Below are 20,067 nucleotides of genomic sequence, written 5' to 3' on the forward strand. Positions count from 1 at the left end.
CCTCTTGGGGCTCCTGCTTGTGCCCAGGTCCACCAGGTAGGTGACCTGACTCTTCCTTTCTAGCACTGGGTAAGGGCCACTCCATTTGTCCTGGAGTGCCCTGGGAGCCACAGGCTCCAGAACCCAGACTTTCTGCCCTGGTTGGAACTCAACCAATGCAGCCTTTTGGTCATACCAAAACTTCTGGAGCTGTTGGCTGGCCTCAAGGTTTTTGGTTGCCTTTTCCATGTACTCTGCCATTCTAGAGCGAAGGCCAAGTACATAGTCCACTATGTCCTGTTTAGGCTCATGGAGAGGTCTCTCCCAGCCTTCTTTAACAAGGGCAAGTGGTCCCCTTACAGGATGACCAAACAGAAGTTCAAAGGGTGAGAATCCTACTCCCTTCTGTGGCACCTCTCTGTAAGCGAAAAGCAGACATGGCAAGAGGACATCCCATCTCCTTTTGAGTTTTTCTGGGAGCCCCATGATCATGCCCTTTAATGTCTTGTTGAATCTCTCAACTAAGCCATTAGTTTGTGGATGGTAAGGTGTAGTGAATTTATAAGTCACTCCACACTCATTCCACATATGTTTTAGGTATGCTGACATGAAGTTGGCACCTCTGTCAGATACCACCTCCTTAGGGAAACCCACTCTGGTAAAGATACCAATGAGGGCCTTGGCTACTGCAGGGGCAGTAGTCGACCTAAGGGGAATAGCTTCAGGATACCTGGTAGCATGATCCACTACTACCAGGATATACATATTTCCTGAGGCTGTGGGAGGTTCTAGTGGACCTACTATGTCCACACCCACTCTTTCAAAGGGAACCCCCACCACTGGAAGTGGAATGAGGGGGGCCTTTGGATGCCCACCTGTCTTACCACTGGCTTGACAGGTGGGGCAGGAGAGGCAAAACTCCTTAACCATGTTGGACATATTGGGCCAGTAGAAGTGGTTGACTAACCTCTCCCACGTCTTGGTTTGTCCCAAATGTCCAGCAAGGGGAATGTCATGGGCCAATGTTAGGATGAACTCTCTGAACAGCTGAGGCACTACCACTCTCCTAGTGGCACCAGGTTTGGGGTCTCTGGCCTCAGTGTACAGGAGTCCATCTTCCCAATAGACCCTATGTGTTCCATTTTTCTTGCCTTTGGACTCTTCAGCAGCTTGCTGCCTAAGGCCTTCAAGAGAGGGACAGGTTTCTTGTCCCTTACACAGCTCCTCCCTTGAGGGTCCCCCTGGGCCTAAGAGCTCAACCGGATAAGGTTCAAGCTCCAAAGGCTCAGTTCCCTCAGAGGGCAGAACTTCTTCCTGAGAAGAGAGGTTCCCTTTCTTTTGCTGTGTTGCAGTTGGTTTCCCAACTGACTTTCCTGTTCTCTTGGTAGGCTGGGCCATTTTTCCAGACTCCAGCTCTACTTTTTCACCCTGTGCCTTGCACTGTGCTCTTGTTTTCACACACACCAGTTCAGGGATACCCAGCATTGCTGCATGGGTTTTTAGTTCTACCTCAGCCCATGCTGAGGACTCCAGGTCATTTCCAAGCAGACAGTCCACTGGGATATTTGAGGAGACCACCACCTGTTTCAGGCCATTGACCCCTCCCCATTCTAAAGTAACCATTGCCATGGGATGTACTTTTCTCTGATTGTCAGCGTTGGTGACTGTGTAAGTTTTTCCAGTCAGGTATTGGCCAGGGGAAACCAGTTTCTCTGTCACCATGGTGACACTGGCACCTGTATCCCTCAGGCCCTCTATTCTAGTCCCATTAATTAAGAGTTGCTGTCTGTATTTTTGCATGTTAGGCGGCCAGACAGCTAGTGTGGCTAAATCCACCCCACCCTCAGAAACTAGAGTAGCTTCAGTGTGGACCCTGATTTGCTCTGGGCACACTGTTGATCCCACTTGGAGACTAGCCATACCAGTGTTACCTGGATGGGAGTTTGGAGTGGAACCTTTCTTGGGACAGGCCTTGTCTCCAGTTTGGTGTCCATGCTGTTTACAGCTATGACACCAGGCCTTTTTGGGATCAAAGTTTTTACCCTTGTACCCATTGTTTTGTGAAGAGGCTCTGGGCCCACCCTCCTGTGCAGGTTTTTGGGGGCCTGTAGAAGACTCTTTACTATTTTTAGTTTTGGTTGTCTCATCACCCTTCTGCTGGGGAGTCTTTGTGACCCCTTTCTTTTGGTCACCCCCTGTTGAAGTCTTGGACACCCTTGTCTTGACCCAATGGTCCGCCTTCTTTCCCAATTCTTGGGGAGAAATTGATCCTAGGTCTACCAGATGCTGATGCAGTTTATCATTGAAACAATTACTTAACAGGTGTTCTTTCACAAATAAATTGTACAGCCCATCATAATTACTTACACCACTGCCTTGAATCCAACCATCTAGTGTTTTCACTGAGTAGTCAACAAAGTCAACCCAGGTCTGGCTCGAGGATTTTTGAGCCCCCCTGAACCTAATCCTGTACTCCTCAGTGGAGAATCCAAAGCCCTCAATCAGGGTACCCTTCATGAGGTCATAAGATTCTGCATCTTTTCCAGAGAGTGTGAGGAGTCTATCCCTACACTTTCCAGTGAACATTTCCCAAAGGAGAGCACCCCAGTGAGATCTGTTCACTTTTCTGGTTACACAAGCCCTCTCAAAAGCTGTGAACCACTTGGTGATGTCATCACCATCTTCAAATTTTGTCACAATCCCTTTGGGGATTTTTAACATGTCAGGAGAATCTCTGACCCTATTTATATTGCTGCCACCATTGATGGGTCCTAGGCCCATCTCTTGTCTTTCCCTTTCTATGGCTAGGATCTGTCTTTCCAAAGCCAATCTTTTGGCCATCCTGGCTAACTGGATGTCCTCTTCACTGGGGCTATCCTCAGTGATTTCAGAGGTGTTGGTCTCTCCTGTGAGGGAACCAGCATCTCTGACTATTATTTTAGGAGTCAGGGTTTGAGGGACCCTGTTCTCCCTAGATAGGACTGGTAGGGGGGAATTGTCCTCCAAGTCACTATCCTCTTCCTCTGAGTTGCCACCCTCAGAGGGGTTGGCCTTTTCAAACTCTGCCAAAAGCTCCTGGAGCTGTATTTTGGTAGGTTTGGGGCCCATTGTTATTTTCTTTATTTTACAGAGTGACCTTAGCTCCCTCATCTTAAGATGGAGGTAAGGTGTGGTGTCGAGTTCCACCACAGTCACATCTGTGCTAGACATTTTGCTTCTAAAAGTTGGAATACTTTTTAAGAATCTAAAACTGGTTCTAGAATCTAATTCAAACTTTTACAAACTTTTAAACTCTAAAAGAAATGCTAAACAGGATCTAACACAAGGCCCTAGCAGGTCTTTTAAGAATTTAGAAAACTTTCCAAATTGCAAAAATCAATTTCTAATGACAATTTTGGAATTTGTCGTGTGATCAGGTATTGGCTGAGTAGTCCAGCAAATGCAAAGTCTTGTACCCCACCGCTGATCCACCAATGTAGGAAGTTGGCTCTGTATGTGCTATTTCAAAGTAAGGAATAGCATGCACAGAGTCCAAGGGTTCCCCTTAGAGGTAAGATAGTGGCAAAAAGAGATAATACTAATGCTCTATTTTGTGGTAGTGTGGTCGAGCAGTAGGCTTATCCAAGGAGTAGTGTTAAGCATTTGTTGTACATACACATAGACAATAAATGAGGTACACACACTCAGAGACAAATCCAGCCAATAGGTTTTTATATAGAAAAATATCTTTTCTTAGTTTATTCTAAGAACCACAGGTTCAAATTCTACATGTAATATCTCATTCGAAAGGTATTGCAGGTAAGTACTTTAGGAACTTCAAATCATCAAAATTGCATGTATACTTTTCAAGTTATTGACAAATAGCTGTTTTAAAAGTGGACACTTAGTGCAATTTTCACAGTTCCTAGGGGAGGTAAGTATTTGTTAGGTTAACCAGGTAAGTAAGACACTTACAGGGCTTAGTTCTTGGTCCAAGGTAGCCCACCGTTGGGGGTTCAGAGCAACCCCAAAGTCACCACACCAGCAGCTCAGGGCCGGTCAGGTGCAGAGTTCAAAGTGGTGCCCAAAACACATAGGCTAGAATGGAGAGAAGGGGGGTGCCCCGGTTCCGGTCTGCTTGCAGGTAAGTACCCGCGTCTTCGGAGGGCAGACCAGGGGGGTTTTGTAGGGCACCGGGGGGGACACAAGTCCACACAGAGATTTCACCCTCAGCAGCGCGGGGGCGGCCGGGTGCAGTGTAGAAACAAGCGTCGGGTTTTCAATGTTAGTCTATGAGAGATCTCGGGATCTCTTCAGCGCTGCAGGCAGGCAAGGGGGGGATTCCTCGGGGAAACCTCCACTTGGGCGAGGGAGAGGGACTCCTGGGGGTCACTCCTCCAGTGAAAGTCCGGTCCTTCAGGTCCTGGGGGCTGCGGGTGCAGGGTCTCTCCCAGGCGTCGGGACTTTAGGTTCAAAGAGTCGCGGTCAGGGGAAGCCTCGGGATTCCCTCTGCAGGCGGCGCTGTGGGGGCTCAGGGGGGACAGGTTTTGGTACTCACAGTATCAGAGTAGTCCGGGGGTCCCTCCTGAGGTGTTGGATCGCCACCAGCCGAGTCGGGGTCGCCGGGTGCAGTGTGGCAAGTCTCACGCTTCTTGCGGGGAGCTTGCAGGGTTCTTTAAAGCTGCTGGAAACAAAGTTGCAGCTTTTCTTGGAGCAGGTCCGCTGTCCTCAGGAGTTTCTTGTCTTTTCGAAGCAGGGGCAGTCCTCAGAGGATGTCGAGGTCGCTGGTCCCTTTGGAAGGCGTCGCTGGAGCAGGATCTTTGGAAGGCAGGAGACAGGCCGGTGAGTTTCTGGAGCCAAGGCAGTTGTCGTCTTCTGGTCTTCCGCTGCAGGGGTTTTCAGCTGGGCAGTCCTTCTTCTTGTAGTTGCAGGAATCTAATTTTCTAGGGTTCAGGGTAGCCCTTAAATACTAAATTTAAGGGCGTGTTTAGGTCTGGGGGGTTAGTAGCCAATGGCTACTAGCCCTGAGGGTGGGTACACCCTCTTTGTGCCTCCTCCCAAGGGGAGGGGGTCACAATCCTAACCCTATTGGGGGAATCCTCCATCTGCAAGATGGAGGATTTCTAAAAGTTAGAGTCACCTCAGCTCAGGACACCTTAGGGGCTGTCCTGACTGGCCAGTGACTCCTCCTTGTTTTTCTCATTATTTTCTCCGGCCTTGCCGCCAAAAGTGGGGCCTGGCCGGAGGGGGCGGGCAACTCCACTAGCTGGAGTGTCCTGCTGGGTTGGCACAAAGGAGGTGAGCCTTTGAGGCTCACCGCCAGGTGTGACAATTCCTGCCTGGGGGAGGTGTTAGCATCTCCACCCAGTGCAGGCTTTGTTACTGGCCTCAGAGTGACAAAGGCACTCTCCCCATGGGGCCAGCAACATGTCTCTAGTGTGGCAGGCTGCTGGAACCAGTCAGCCTACACAGATAGTTGGTTAAGTTTCAGGGGGCACCTCTAAGGTGCCCTCTGTGGTGTATTTTACAATAAAATGTACACTGGCATCAGTGTGCATTTATTGTGCTGAGAAGTTTGATACCAAACTTCCCAGTTTTCAGTGTAGCCATTATGGTGCTGTGGAGTTCGTGTTTGACAGACTCCCAGACCATATACTCTTATGGCTACCCTGCACTTACAATGTCTAAGGTTTTGTTTAGACACTGTAGGGGTACCATGCTCATGCACTGGTACCCTCACCTATGGTATAGTGCACCCTGCCTTAGGGCTGTAAGGCCTGCTAGAGGGGTGTCTTACCTATACTGCATAGGCAGTGAGAGGCTGGCATGGCACCCTGAGGGGAGTGCCATGTCGACTTACTCGTTTTGTCCTCACTAGCACACACAAGCTGGCAAGCAGTGTGTCTGTGCTGAGTGAGAGGTCTCCAGGGTGGCATAAGACATGCTGCAGCCCTTAGAGACCTTCCTTGGCATCAGGGCCCTTGGTACTAGAAGTACCAGTTACAAGGGACTTATCTGAATGCCAGGGTGTGCCAATTGTGGATACAAAAGTACAGGTTAGGGAAAGAACACTGGTGCTGGGGCCTGGTTAGCAGGCCTCAGCACACTTTCAATTGTAAACATAGCATCAGCAAAGGCAAAAAGTCAGGGGGCAACCATGCCAAGGAGGCATTTCCTTACAGCGTACCTCAAGGCTCATCACTCAGCCCGACACTCTTCAATGTCTACATGAGCCCCCTCGCTAACATCGTACGCAAGCACGACATCATCATCACCTCCTACGCCGACGACACCCAACTTATACTCTCCCTCACCAAGGACCCCGCCAGCGCCAAGACCAACCTACAAGAGGGTATGAAGGACGTCGCAGATTGGATGAGGCTCAGCCGCCTAAAGCTGAACTCTGAAAAAACTGAAGTCCTCATCCTCGGCAACACCCCGTCCGCCTGGGACGACTCCTGGTGGCCCACGGCCCTCGGCACCGCACCGACCCCCGCAGACCACGCCCGCAACCTCGGCTTCATCTTGGACCCCCTTCTCACCATGACCAAGCAAGTCAACGCCGTGTCCTCCGCCTGCTTCCTCACCCTCCGCATGCTCCGCAAGATCTTCTGCTGGATCCCCGCCGACACCAGAAAAACCGTGACCCACGCCCTCGTCACGAGCCGCCTGGACTACGGCAACACCCTCTACGCTGGGACCACCGCCAAACTCCAAAATCGCCTGCAACGCATTCAAAACGCCTCAGCCCGCCTCATCCTCGACGTACCCCGCAACAGCCACATCTCCGCACACCTGAGACACCTGCATTGGCTCCCAGTCAGCAAAAGGATCACCTTCCGACTTCTCACCCACACACACAAAGCCCTCCACGACAAGGGACCGGAATACCTCAACAGACGGCTCAACTTCTACGTCCCCACCCGCCCCCTCCGCTCCTCTGGCCTCGCACTCGCCGCCGTCCCTCGCATCCGACGCTCCACGGCGGGTGGGAGATCTTTCTCCTTCCTGGCAGCCAAGACCTGGAACTCCCTCCCCACCAGCCTCAGGACCACCCAGGACCACTCCGCTTTCCGGAGACTCCTAAAGACCTGGCTGTTCGAGCAGCGATAACCACCCCCTTTGTCCCTAGCGCCTTGAGACCCGCACGGGTGAGTAGCGCGCTTTATAAATGCTAATGATTTGATTTTGATTTGATTTAATTGTTATGTGAAATTTGTCTTCAGAAACTGCATATTTTATTCAATTTCTTCAACTTTTAATAGTTTTTTAAGCTACATCTGATTTTACGACTTGGGACATTGAAATGAATAATTAAAGCCAAAACATAAAATTGCCACTTTATAATACTCTAACCCATTCTCTTATTATTCCCAGAAAAGAAGCAGAGCTCTCCTCCCAAAGGTCGCATTGCGCAGAAAAACTCACCATCATACACAGCAGGTAGGAGGTAAATCCAGTTCTTCACACTAAATTAAGGGAGTGCAGCTCTGGTTTTGCAGTTCACTAGGGTTGTTTCCAGTTGAGGAGCTGTGAGACCCATGTGGTGTCAGAGTAGCCTGGGCCTTGCGTTGACTTCTGCAGCTTCAGTGCTTATGAAGCAGTGCATATGCTCAATATCCAAAGATGTATGAACAGAATGACCTTTGCCATCAGTTGCCTAACTTGAGAACTTTCCCTTCATCTGAATACTGAGCTTAATCCCGTTTTAAAACTGCGGAAGTGAGCCTGCAGTTGTGTATGTGCAGTCAGATGTGATAGTCTAACCTTTTAGATATGCACTTTTAAAATGAGATCAGATGTGGCTTGGGCAGACAGACACAATACTTTGGTACACGGAGTCTACAAGTGTGATTTAACTCCTCTTAACGCAACATTTCTGTCTTTTTGCCTGCTGCCTGGAAGTACAACTTTGTCACAGAACCAGTAAATAAAGTGTTGTCAAACACAGAGCTATTTGAACCACAGATCCTGTGTAGATCATGCTATCTAGATCAGTGGTTCCCAACCTTTTGACTTCTGTGGACCCCCACTTTAACATTGATGGAACCCAGGGACCCCCACTGAATCATCATCGGAATCCAGGGACCCCCGCCTGTGTCATTACTGGAAGCTGGGGACCTAATTTGTCAATATTTGTTCATATTTGTTAATTTTCTAGGCTCTCGCGGACCCCCTGAGAAGGCTTCGGGGACCCCCAGGGGTCCCCGGACCACAGGTTGGGAACCACTGATCTAGATCTTTTTATGATGCCAGTCCCCATTGATGGGATTCTGTTCAGCATTTGTGTGTTTCTCGGTTATGAATGTCAGGGTGTAAAATGAAGGTTATGCTGTTGAACAGTAGCACAGTTCTTCTCTTTCACCCTGCTTTGTTCCCGAAAGGTTAATTGTGTTCTCCTACAGGTAAGGCACAATTAGCTTATTTGGCGCTCTTTATAGTAAAGTGGTAACTAGAGGGGAAGTATGGCTGTGCACTAAGTGGTAATTATTTGTGCTGTTAGCAATCAGAAATGAGCTATCACTAGTAGGTTGAACAGTGAAAGATGTCTTAGACTACCTGTTATATTTTCAAAGAAGTCTCAGTTATGCTTCTTCTCAATTATGATTCATCTTGCTGCCTTAACAGATTTTCTCAAGGCTAAATATAATGGATTATTTTTCAGGGAGCCAGATATTGACATTCTTAGCATAATATGGGATTTAAATTCCATGTTCTCACAACTAATGAGGTCACTGGTCGAAAATGTGCTAGAATGTATTTTTGTCTTGTAGCAACAGCTTCTTTTCTGAGAGTGAGTAGATTACAGGCTTAATGATCAATGAAAATGTAATTTATAGAGCGCTCTGGGGTGTCTGTTTGTTTAGTCTCAGAAAGCCCGTAGCTCATAACCGAGAGTGATCTTAGATTAAGTTTATTGAGTGGAGAGTTAGGTTTAAGGTCTTTACCTGAATGCTAACAGATTTGATTTATTTTTTTCATTTCGAGGAGAAGGGAGTTCCAGAGTCTGGTTGTACGAACAGCAAAGCCTCTCCCAAACCAACAGGCTTTTTTGAATTTGAGGACTATAATATTGTGAGCGGAGGCTGATTGCAGTTTTGTAGACGGCATGCACCATTGAAAACTTTGCCTGAGGTAGTTTGGGCCAAGGCTCTGGAGTGCCCTATGGGCAATGCACAGAGCCTTAAAATTGATGCCTTTTTGTCTGGGAGTAAGTGAAAAAGACTAAGGGGGTCATTTTGACCTCGGCTGTCTTTTGACAAGACCGCTGAGGGACCGTGGTGGCGGTTTTCCGCTCGGCATATTATGACTGCTGCCAGCCCTCCGTCCTTTTTCTGACGGAGAGCCGCCAGCAGCCATACTGGCGGGCGGCGGGGAAGTGGAGGTTGCTCCACCTCCACCGCCACGTCAACAGAACACCACCCACCGAATCACGTCCTGTGATTCGGCGTGGCAGTGTTCTGTTGACGGTGTGGTGGCGGCGGAGCAGCCCCCATGGATCCCGTCCCCTCCCGGAGGATCAACAGACCAGGTAAGTTGATCGTCCGTTAGGCGAGGGGGGTGGAGGGGTGTTGTGTGTTGTGTGCGTGCATGTGGGTATGGGGGTGTGTGCATGTGTGTATGTAGAGGGGGTGTGTGAGTGCGTGTATGCATGCGGGGGTGTTGTGTGTTTGGCAATGAGTGAGTGTCTGTCTGTATGTATGTCTGTATGGATGTGTGCGTGTATGTCTGAATGAGGGTGTGCGTGTATGACTGTGTGTGTGGCAGTTGGCATGTATGTTGGTGTGTGCGCGGGTATGTGTGTTGGTGGTGCCTGCGTGCATGTCGGGTGTGTATGTGTAAGGTAATGTTGGGGGTAGGGGTGGGGAGGGGGGTCCTGCCACCTTTGGGGGGTGGCAGGGGTGTTGGGGGGTGTAGGGGAAGGACTCGGGGTGGGGGGTGGGAGAGACCCCTATCATTGCCATGGAAGGAATTCCCTGGCACTGATAGTGCTTACCGCCATGGATTTCATGGCGGTTCCAAACCCCATGAAATCCATGGCGGTCAGCCGGGTCATAATACTGCCGGCGGTATTGTGACGACTGCCGGGCTGGAGACCCAGCGGGCGGAACAGAGAAGTGCCGGATGACCATGGCGGTAACCGCCATGGTCATAATTTCAAAATGTTTACCGCCAGCCTGTTGGCGGTAAGACCGCCGCTTCTCTGCCGACCGCCAGGGTCGTAATGACCCCCTAAGTCTAGAGGAGAACAACTCAAATATGGGAGCGCCTAAAATTTGGTGGGCAGCAGCATTCTGAAGAATCTAATTTTTTTTTGGACTTTTTATTCGTATGTTGACGAATATGGCATTGCAGTAGTCAACTCTCGACAGTACCAGAGCTGAGGTTACAATTTTTTTCAATTTGGGCGTAATAAAAGGAACATTTTCCTAAGGAGTTTCATGATGTAGAAAGTGGCTGCTGAAGTGATAGCGTTGATGTGGCCAGCAACAGTCAGATTACTGTCAAGTATTACTCTTTGGTTTTTTACCTCAGAAACATGGATTGGGGCAAGCCCATTTTCTGCAGCCACAAATCTGGGGACCAGAAGGAACTTACCAAAAACTAGGACCTCTATTTTTATTGAGACAGTTAAGAGACATACAATTACTGACCTGGAGCACAAAATCATGGAAACGAGTGGCTGTCTCTGCTGGATCGCTGGCCACTGACATCACAATTTGGGTGCCATTGGCATAGGAGACTACAGAGAACCCGAAAGACCTAATAAGTTTCGCCAATGGAGAGATGTGTTAAAAACGGTTGGGCTCAAAGATGAGTCCTGAGGAATGCCACACGGTAGAGTAAAGGCCGGTGACTTGAATTCATTAAGGGTGTTTAATTGTTCGCGGTTGGTCAGGAAAGACTTGAGAAGAGTAAGTGCTAAGTCTTCGATCCTGATGGAGGCAAGACGAGCTAGTAGAATGTCACAGTTGACCGTGTCAAATGCTGCAGAGAGGTCTAATAGGCTGTCAGTTTATTTTGCTAAAATGCTGTTATGAGGGCAAGTTCTGTACTATGGTGGCTTCCGAAGCCAAACTCTGAGGAATCGAGGTATCTGTGGGTCTCAGTAAAAGGTGCTAGTTCAATGTTTGTGGCCTTCTCAACAGTTTTGGCAGGAAAAGGGAGTTGTGAAATGGGGCGATATTTATTTGCATCTGTAGTATCTAGGTTGGGCTTTATTAAAAGTAGCAAGATTGAGTCTATCTTCCACTTAGTGGGAAAATATCCCATGTGGAATATCTGATTGAAGTTGATAGTTAACTGTTCAGAAATTATATCTGGTGCTTGATGAATGATATTGGGGGGGCAGGGATCAAGGGGGGAGCCTGATTTAGTTTGACTCAGTAGAATCCTGACTTGCACTGGTGTGAGGGATGAAAAAGTAGACAATGTAGCAGAATCTTTGACCAGCAGTATCTTCGAGATCCGTGGGGAAATCCAATTCTGTCCGAGAGGAATGGGAAATGAGGTTTACAGATGAAGCATCTTTGGTAGAGGACTGGCTGAGTCTATGATAGGCTGAGAAATGACAATAGACTGTCTTTACCTTGTCTTGAAAAAAGGATGCTAAGGAATTACAAAAGACTTGACTAATGTTAGTACTTTTGTTTTCAGGAGATGTTTTAAGTTTTTGAACTGTGGAAAAAAGTTATTTAGATGCGTTTTTTGCCACCTCGATTTTGCAGGTGTGAAAGCAAACTTTCTCTTTGTGACCGTTTAGAAGATTCTCTTTCTAGTAGCCCATAGTTGAGTCTCCATTTTCTTTCCAGCCTGCGACAGGTCTGCTTCTGGAGTCTGAGGTTCAGAGGGCATAATTCTATTGGTCTTATGATTTTTGACTGGAGGAATGATATTGAGAAAGAAATCGATCCATCGATAGTACAAATTCGTGGCCACATAGAGATCCTTGCTATTACTTGCAAAGGATGATGCAAGAGAGTCAGCTGTAATAATATGCCAGGAGACAGAGGGCCTAGGAGGCTTTAGTCGCATGTGAGTGAATATGTCCATGAGCTATTTCTTCAGATACTCAGGCAAAATATATTGCAACGTTATTGAAACATACACAGTGACACATGCAAGTAAAACTAATGCGTTGAAGATTAGTCGTCCTTATTGTTCTACCCATTACTCTCTTGTTAGGGGGTCCTGATCCGTCTTTGAGATGAAAGACAGAGGGGGTTATTACAACTTTGGAGGAGGTGTTAATCCGTCCCAAAAGTGACGGTAAAGTGACGGATATACCACCAGCCGTATTACGAGTTCCATAGGATATAATGGACTCGTAATACGGCTGGTGGTATATCCGTCACTTTACCGTCACTTTTGGGACGGATTAACACCTCCTCCAAAGTTGTAATAACCCCCAGAGTTCTGCACTTCCCATCGGCAAGCCTATCCCAGGAATAAGGTTACTCTGGGCATCTGTGCCACACGCAGTGCAAATTTCGTTAAGTGAAGAGCAACAGATAAACCAGTGTGAGATGCTTGAATCTCATGAGCTCCAACATATTACTTGAATGATGGTCTCTGGGACTTAGTGTTTTTTAAAGGGTTCCCTTGTTGCATGATGCCTCCAAAGCATTAAATGCCACATCTCAGTTAAATAAAACTAAACACTGTATGTGGCATTTCTTTCTCTTCAGAAGCATTGCACGTTATTCAATGCATTCTGCTTTGAATAGGACACCAAAGAGTAACTTATTGTTCGATGGCATCTGTCGCTGTAGATACGCATGTTTTGCAATAGCTCGCCATCTGGTGTTGGGCCGGAGTGTTGCAAGTTGTTTTTCTTCAAAGAAGTCTTTCGAGTCACGGGACCGAGTGACTCCTCCTTTTGTGTCCATTGCGCATGGGCGTCGACTCCATCTTTGATTGTTTTTTTTCCGCCATCGGGTTCGGACGTGTTCCTGTCGCTCCGAGTTTCGGAACGGAAAGATAGCTAATTTCGGAAGATTTTCGTCGGTATTGTTGCGTTCGGGATCGGCGTAGTTAGATTCAACACCGCATCGAAGATCGAAGAGCTCCGGTGCCCTTCGGGGTAGTTTTTCGATCCCCCGTCGGGGCCTGGTCGGCCCGACCGCGTGCAGAAGAACGCCGATGGAACGGACCCCGTTCCGTTTCTGTCCCAAATGCCACAACAAGTACCCCTATACAGACCAACACTTGGTCTGTAACCTGTGCCTGTCACCTGAGCACAGTGAAGACACCTGCGAGGCCTGTCGTGCGTTCCGGTCCCGAAAAACACTCCGAGACCGTCGAGCCAGAAGACTTCAAATGGCGTCCGAGCCGACAGCCCACCGAGAGTTCGAGGAACAAGAAGAGGAAGGTACCTTCTCGATCCACGAATCGGACTCCGAGGAATTCGATGACCCACGAACCGTGAGTAAGACGTCGAAAACAACACATAAGAAGATTGACAAGGCCCAGGGGACGCCACTGCCACCAGGCCATGGCTCGACCCATAAATTCGGTGACCGACCGTCGGCACCGAAAAAGGCCCAAACAGTGCCGAGACCGTCCGACTCCGGTCGAGACACCGGCACGCAGCCTTCTCGGGACCGAGAAAGTGCTGGAGACAAGCATCGACACCGAGATAGCGGTGTAGACACGGCTCGACGCCGAGACAGCGGCACCGACGAAGATCGACGCCGAGAGGTTTCAGCCCCGAAAAAGAGAAAAGTCAGCTCTGAGCCGAAAAAAGATGCAGACAGGGTTTCGGTGCCAAAACAACCTGCAACCGACCCAGTTTCAGGCTCTTATACAGAGGAGCAATCACTAACCTCCCAAATGCGAAAGCATAGGTTTGAGGAAGAGCTGCAATCAACCGATGTAGACCATACGCAAAAGCGTATTTTCATACAGGAGGGAACAGGGAAAATAAGCACCCTTCCCCCTATTAGAAGAAAGAGAAGACTGGAGTTCCAAACTGAACAAACACCACAAACAAAGGTGGTGAAAAAGGTTACTCCACCACCCTCAATTCACGTCTCACCAGCACAAACTCCATCACATTCCCCAGCTCACACCACCATGAGCCAGGGTGACCAGGATCAGGACGCATGGGACTTATACGACGCCCCAGTGTCAGATAACAGCCCGGAGGCATACCCTACGAAGCCATCTCCACCAGAGGACAGCACTGCGTATTCTCAAGTGGTGGCTAGAGCAGCACAATTTCACAATGTAAGCCTCCACTCAGAACAGGTCGAGGATGACTTTTTATTCAACACCCTCTCCTCCACCCACAGCTCCTACCAAAGCCTGCCTATGCTCCCTGGTATGCTCCGGCACGCAAAAGAAATTTTTAAGGAGCCGGTCAAAAGTAGGGCAATCACGCCAAGAGTGGAAAAGAAGTATAAGGCGCCCCCTACAGACCCTGTTTTCATCACTACACAGCTGCCACCAGATTCCGTCGTTGTAGGAGCAGCTAGGAAAAGGGCCAACTCCCACACATCTGGGGATGCACCACCCCCAGATAAGGAAAGCCGCAAGTTCGATGCAGCTGGAAAGAGAGTCGCAGCACAGGCTGCAAACCAGTGGCGCATCGCGAACTCTCAAGCACTACTTGCGCGCTATGACAGAGCCCATTGGGATGAGATGCAACACCTCATTGAACATCTACCCAAAGACCTACAAAAGAGGGCAAAGCAAGTGGTTGAGGAAGGTCAAAACATTTCAAACAACCAGATACGCTCCTCCATGGACGCAGCAGACACAGCTGCAAGGACAATTAATACATCTGTGACCATCAGAAGGCATGCATGGCTACGAACGTCTGGGTTTAAACCAGAGATACAGCAGGCAGTTCTCAATATGCCTTTCAATGAAAAAGAACTGTTCGGTCCAGAAGTGGACACGGCGATAGAAAAACTTAAAAAGGACACTGACACTGCTAAAGCAATGGGCGCACTCTACTCCCCGCAGAGCAGAGGAAACTACGGCACCTTCCGCAAAACACCCTTTAGAGGGGGGTTTCGGGGTCAGGCCACACAAGCCAGCACCTCACAGGCAACACCGTCCAGTTACCAGGGACAGTACAGGGGAGGCTTTCGGGGCCAATATAGAGGAGGGCAATTCCCTAGGAATAGGGGAAAATTTCAAAGCCCCAAAACCCCTACAACTAAGCAGTGACTCACATGTCACTCATCCCCTCCACACAACACCAGTGGGGGGAAGAATAGGTCATTATTACAAGGCATGGCAGGAAATCACTACAGACACTTGGGTTCTAGCAATTATCCAACATGGTTATTGCATAGAATTTCTACAATTCCCTCCAAACATACCACCAAGAGCACAGAATTTATCACAACATCATTCCCAGCTCCTGGAGACAGAAGTTCAAGCACTATTGCAAAAGAATGCAATCGAATTAGTACAAAACACACAAATAAACACAGGAGTTTATTCACTGTACTTCTTAATACCAAAAAAGGACAAGACGCTAAGACCAATCTTAGACCTCAGAATAGTAAACACATACATCAAATCAGACCACTTTCACATGGTCACACTACAAGAAGTGTTACCATTGCTGAAACTACACGACTACATGACAACCTTAGACCTCAAAGACGCGTATTTCCATATACCGATACATCCATCGCACAGGAAATACCTAAGGTTTGTATTCAAAGGAATACATTACCAATTCAAAGTATTGCCTTTCGGTTTAACAACAGCACCAAGAGTCTTTACAAAATGTCTAGCAGTAGTCGCTGCACACATCAGAAGGCAGCAAATACATGTATTCCCGTATCTAGACGACTGGCTAATCAAGACCCATTCGTTAGCAAAGTGCTCACACCACACAAATCAAATCATACAAACCCTCTACAAACTAGGGTTCACCGTCAACTTCCTTCGCAAAATCAAACATCCTGCCGTGCAAGGTACAACAGTACCTAGGAGCCATAATAAACACAACAAAAGGAGTAGCCACTCCAAGTCCACAAAGAATTCAAAACTTCAACAACATCATACAACGCATGTATCCAACACAAAAGATACAAGCAAAGATGATATTACAACTCCTAGGCATGATGTCTTCATGCATAGCCATTGTCCCGAACGCAAGACTGCACATGAGGCCCTTACAACAGTGCCTAGCATCACAATGGTCACAAGCACAGGGTCACCTTCTAGATCTGGTGTTAATAGACCGCCAAACTTACCTCTCGCTTCTATGGTGGGACAATATAAATTTAAACAAAGGGCGGCCTTTCCAAGACCCAGTGCCACAATACGTAATAACAACAGATGCTTCCATGACAGGGTGGGGAGCACACCTCGGTCATCACAGCATACAAGGACAATGGAACGTACATCAAACAAAACTGCATATAAATCACCTAGAACTGCTAGCAGTTTTTCAAGCACTAAAGGCTTTCCAACCAATAATAGTTCACAAATACATTCTTGTCAAAACAGACAACATGACAACAATGTATTATCTAAACAAGCAAGGGGGGACACACTCAACGCAGTTGAGCCGGTTGGCACAAAAAATATGGCATTGGGCAATTCACAACCAAATTCGCCTAATAGCACAGTTTATCCCAGGGATTCAGAATCAACTCGCAGACAATCTCTCTCGAGATCATCAACAGGTCCACGAATGGGAAATTCACCCCCAAACTCTGAACACTTACTTCAAGCTCTGGGGAACACCTCAAATAGACTTGTTTGGGACAAAAGAGAACGCAAAATGCCAAAACTTCGCATCCAGATACCCACACAGGCAGTCCCAGGGCAATGCCCTATGGATGAACTGGTCAGGGATATTTGCCTACGCTTTTCCTCCTCTCCCTCTCCTTCCTTATCTGGTAAACAAACTCAGTCAAAACAAACTCAAACTCATATTAATAGCACCAACTTGGGCAAGGCAACCCTGGTACACAACGCTGCTAGACCTATCAGTAGTACCACACATCAAACTGCCCAACAGGCCGGATCTGTTAACACAACACAACCAACAGATCAGGCACCCAGATCCAGCATCGCTGAATCTAGCAATCTGGCTCCTGAAATCCTAGAATTCGGACACTTACAACTTACACAAGAGTGTATGTGTAAAGAAATGGCTCCCTGTTGCAGTTACCCCCCACTTTTTGCCTGATACTGATGCTGACTTGACTGAGAAGTGTGCTGGGACCCTGCTAACCAGGCCCCAGCACCAGTGTTCCTTCACCTAAAATGTACCATTGTATCCACAATTGGCACACCCTGGCATTCAGATAAGTCCCTTGTAACTGGTACTTCTAGTACCAAGGGCCCTGATGCCAAGAAAGGTCTCTAAGGGCTGCAGCATGTCTTATGCCACCCTAGAGACCCCTCACTCAGCACAGACACACTGCTTACAAGCCTGTGTGTGCTAGTGAGAACAAAATGAGTAAGTCGACATGGCACTCCCCTCAGGGTGCCATGTGTAGGAAGTTGGCTCTGTATGTGCTATTTCAAAGTAAGGAATAGCATGCACAGAGTCCAAGGGTTCCCCTTAGAGGTAAAATAGTGGTAAAAATAGATAATACTAATGCTCTATTTTGTGGTAGTGTGGTCGAGCAGTAGGCTTATCCAAGGAGTAGTGTTAAGCATTTGTTGTACATACACATAGACAATAAATGAGGTACACACACTCAGAGACAAATCCAGCCAATAGGTTTTTATATAGAAAAATATCTTTTCTTAGTTTATTTTAAGAACCACAGGTTCAAATTCTACATGTAATAGCTCATTCGAAAGGTATTGCAGGTAAGTACTTTAGGAACTTCAAATCATCAAAATTGCATGTATACTTTTCAAGTTATTGACAAATAGCTGTTTTAAAAGTGGACACTTAGTGCAATTTTCACAGTTCCTGGGGGAGGTAAGTTTTTGTTAGTTTTACCAGGTAAGTAGGACACTTACAGGGTTCAGTTCTTGGTCCAAGGTAGCCCACCGTTGGGGGTTCAGAGCAACCCCAAAGTCACCACACCAGCAGCTCAGGGCCGGTCAGGTGCAGAGTTCAAAGTGGTGCCCAAAACACATAGGCTAGAATGGAGAGAAGGGGGTGCCCCGGTTCCGATCTGCTTGCAGGTAAGTACCCGCGTCTTCGGAGGGCAGACCAGAGGGGTTTTGTAGGGCACCGGGGGGGACACAAGTTGACACAGAAATTTCACCCTCAGCAGCGCGGGGGCGGCCGGGTGCAGTGTAGAAACAAGCGTCGGGTTTGTAATGGAAGTCAATGGGAGATCTAGGGATCTCTTCAGCGCTGCAGGCAGGCAAGGGGGGGATTCCTCGGGGAAACCTCCACTTGGGCGAGGGAGAGGGACTCCTGGGGGTCACTCCTCCAGTGAAAGTCCGGTCCTTCAGGTCCTGGGGGCTGCGGGTGCAGGGTCTCTCCCAGGTGTCGGGACTTTGGTTTCAAAGAGTCGCGGTCAGGGGAAGCCTCGGGATTCCCTCTGCAGGCGGCGCTGTGGGGGCTCAGGGGGGACAGGTTTTGGTACTCACAGTATCAGAGTAGTCCTGGGGTCCCTCCTGAGGTGTTGGATCGCCACTAGCCGAGTCGGGGTCGCCGGGTGCAGTGTTGCAAGTCTCACGCCTTTTGCGGGGAGCTTGCAGGGTTCTTTAAAGCTGCTGGAAACAAAGTTGCAGCTTTTCTTGGAGCAGGTCCGCTGTCCTCGGGAGTTTCTTGTCTTTTCGAAGCAGGGGCAGTCCTCAGAGGATGTCGAGGTCGCTGGTCCCTTCGGAAGGCGTCGCTGGAGCAGGATCTTTGGAAGGCAGGAGACAGGCCGGTGAGTTTCTGGAGCCAAGGCAGTTGTCGTCTTCTGGTCTTCCTCTGCAGGGGTTTTTCAGCTAGGCAGTCCTTCTTCTTGTAGTTGCAGGAATCTAATTTTCTAGGGTTCAGGGTAGCCCTTAAATACTAAATTTAAGGGCGTGTTTAGGTCTGGGGGGTTAGTAGCCAATGGCTACTAGCCCTGAGGGTGGGTACACCCTCTTTGTGCCTCCTCCCAAGGGGAGGGGGTCACAATCCTAACCCTATTGGGGGAATCCTCCATCTGCAAGATGGAGGATTTCTAAAAGTTAGAGTCACTTCAGCTCAGGACACCTTAGGGGCTGTCCTGACTGGCCAGTGACTCCTCCTTGTTGCTTTCTTTGTTCCCTCCAGCCTTGCCGCCAAAAGTGGGGGCCGTGGCCGGAGGGGGCGGGCAACTCCACTAAGCTGGAGTGCCCTGCTGGGCTGTGACAAAGGGGTGAGCCTTTGAGGCTCACCGCCAGGTGTCACAGCTCCTGCCTGGGGGAGGTGTTAGCATCTCCACCCAGTGCAGGCTTTGTTACTGGCCTCAGAGTGACAAAGGCACTCTCCCCATGGGGCCAGCAACATGTCTCTAGTGTGGCAGGCTGCTGGAACCAGTCAGCCTACACAGCTAGTTGGTTAAGTTTCAGGGGGCACCTCTAAGGTGCCCTCTGTGGTGTATTTTACAATAAAATGTACACTGGCATCAGTGTGCATTTATTATGCTGAGAAGTTTGATACCAAACTTCCCAGTTTTCAGTGTAGCCATTATGGTGCTGTGGAGTTCGTGTTTGACAAACTCCCAGACCATATACTCTTATGGCTACCCTGCACTTACAATGTCTAAGGTTTTGTTTAGACACTGTAGGGGCACAGTGCTCATGCACTGGTACCCTCACCTATGGTATAGTGCACCCTGCCTTAGGGCTGTAAGGCCTGCTAGAGGGGTGTCTTACCTATACTGCATAGGCAGTGAGAGGCTGGCATGGCACCCTGAGGGGAGTGCCATGTCGACTTACTCATTTTGTTCTCACTAGCACACACAGGCTTGTAAGCAGTGTGTCTGTGCTGAGTGAGGGGTCTCTAGGGTGGCATAAGACATGCTGCAGCCCTTAGAGACCTTCCTTGGCATCAGGGCCCTTGGTACTAGAAGTACCAGTTACAAGGGACTTATCTGAATGCCAGGGTGTGCCAATTGTGGATACAATGGTACATTTTAGGTGAAGGAACACTGGTGCTGGGGCCTGGTTAGCAGGGTCCCAGCACACTTCTCAGTCAAGTCAGCATCA

General features: G+C 48.6%; 1 protein-coding gene across 6 annotated transcripts in view; it reads left to right on the forward strand.

Moving 5' to 3' along the window:
* The window catches only part of ZNF512 (zinc finger protein 512), a 398,138-nt gene that overhangs the window by 134,965 nt on the left and 243,106 nt on the right, over positions 1-20,067 (forward strand). For 4 of the 6 annotated variants that reach the window (XM_069233556.1, XM_069233558.1, XM_069233560.1 and 1 more), the window contains one exon: positions 7,336-7,401. The exons of the other annotated variants lie outside the window; for them this stretch is intronic. In XM_069233556.1, the coding sequence (XP_069089657.1) occupies positions 7,336-7,401 (66 nt within the window). The remainder of the gene's footprint in view (positions 1-7,335; positions 7,402-20,067) is intronic. 6 annotated transcript variants of the gene reach the window in all.

This window comes from Pleurodeles waltl, chromosome 5, assembly GCF_031143425.1.
Source record: "Pleurodeles waltl isolate 20211129_DDA chromosome 5, aPleWal1.hap1.20221129, whole genome shotgun sequence".
In the NCBI taxonomy this organism is placed as follows: domain Eukaryota; kingdom Metazoa; phylum Chordata; class Amphibia; order Caudata; family Salamandridae; genus Pleurodeles; species Pleurodeles waltl.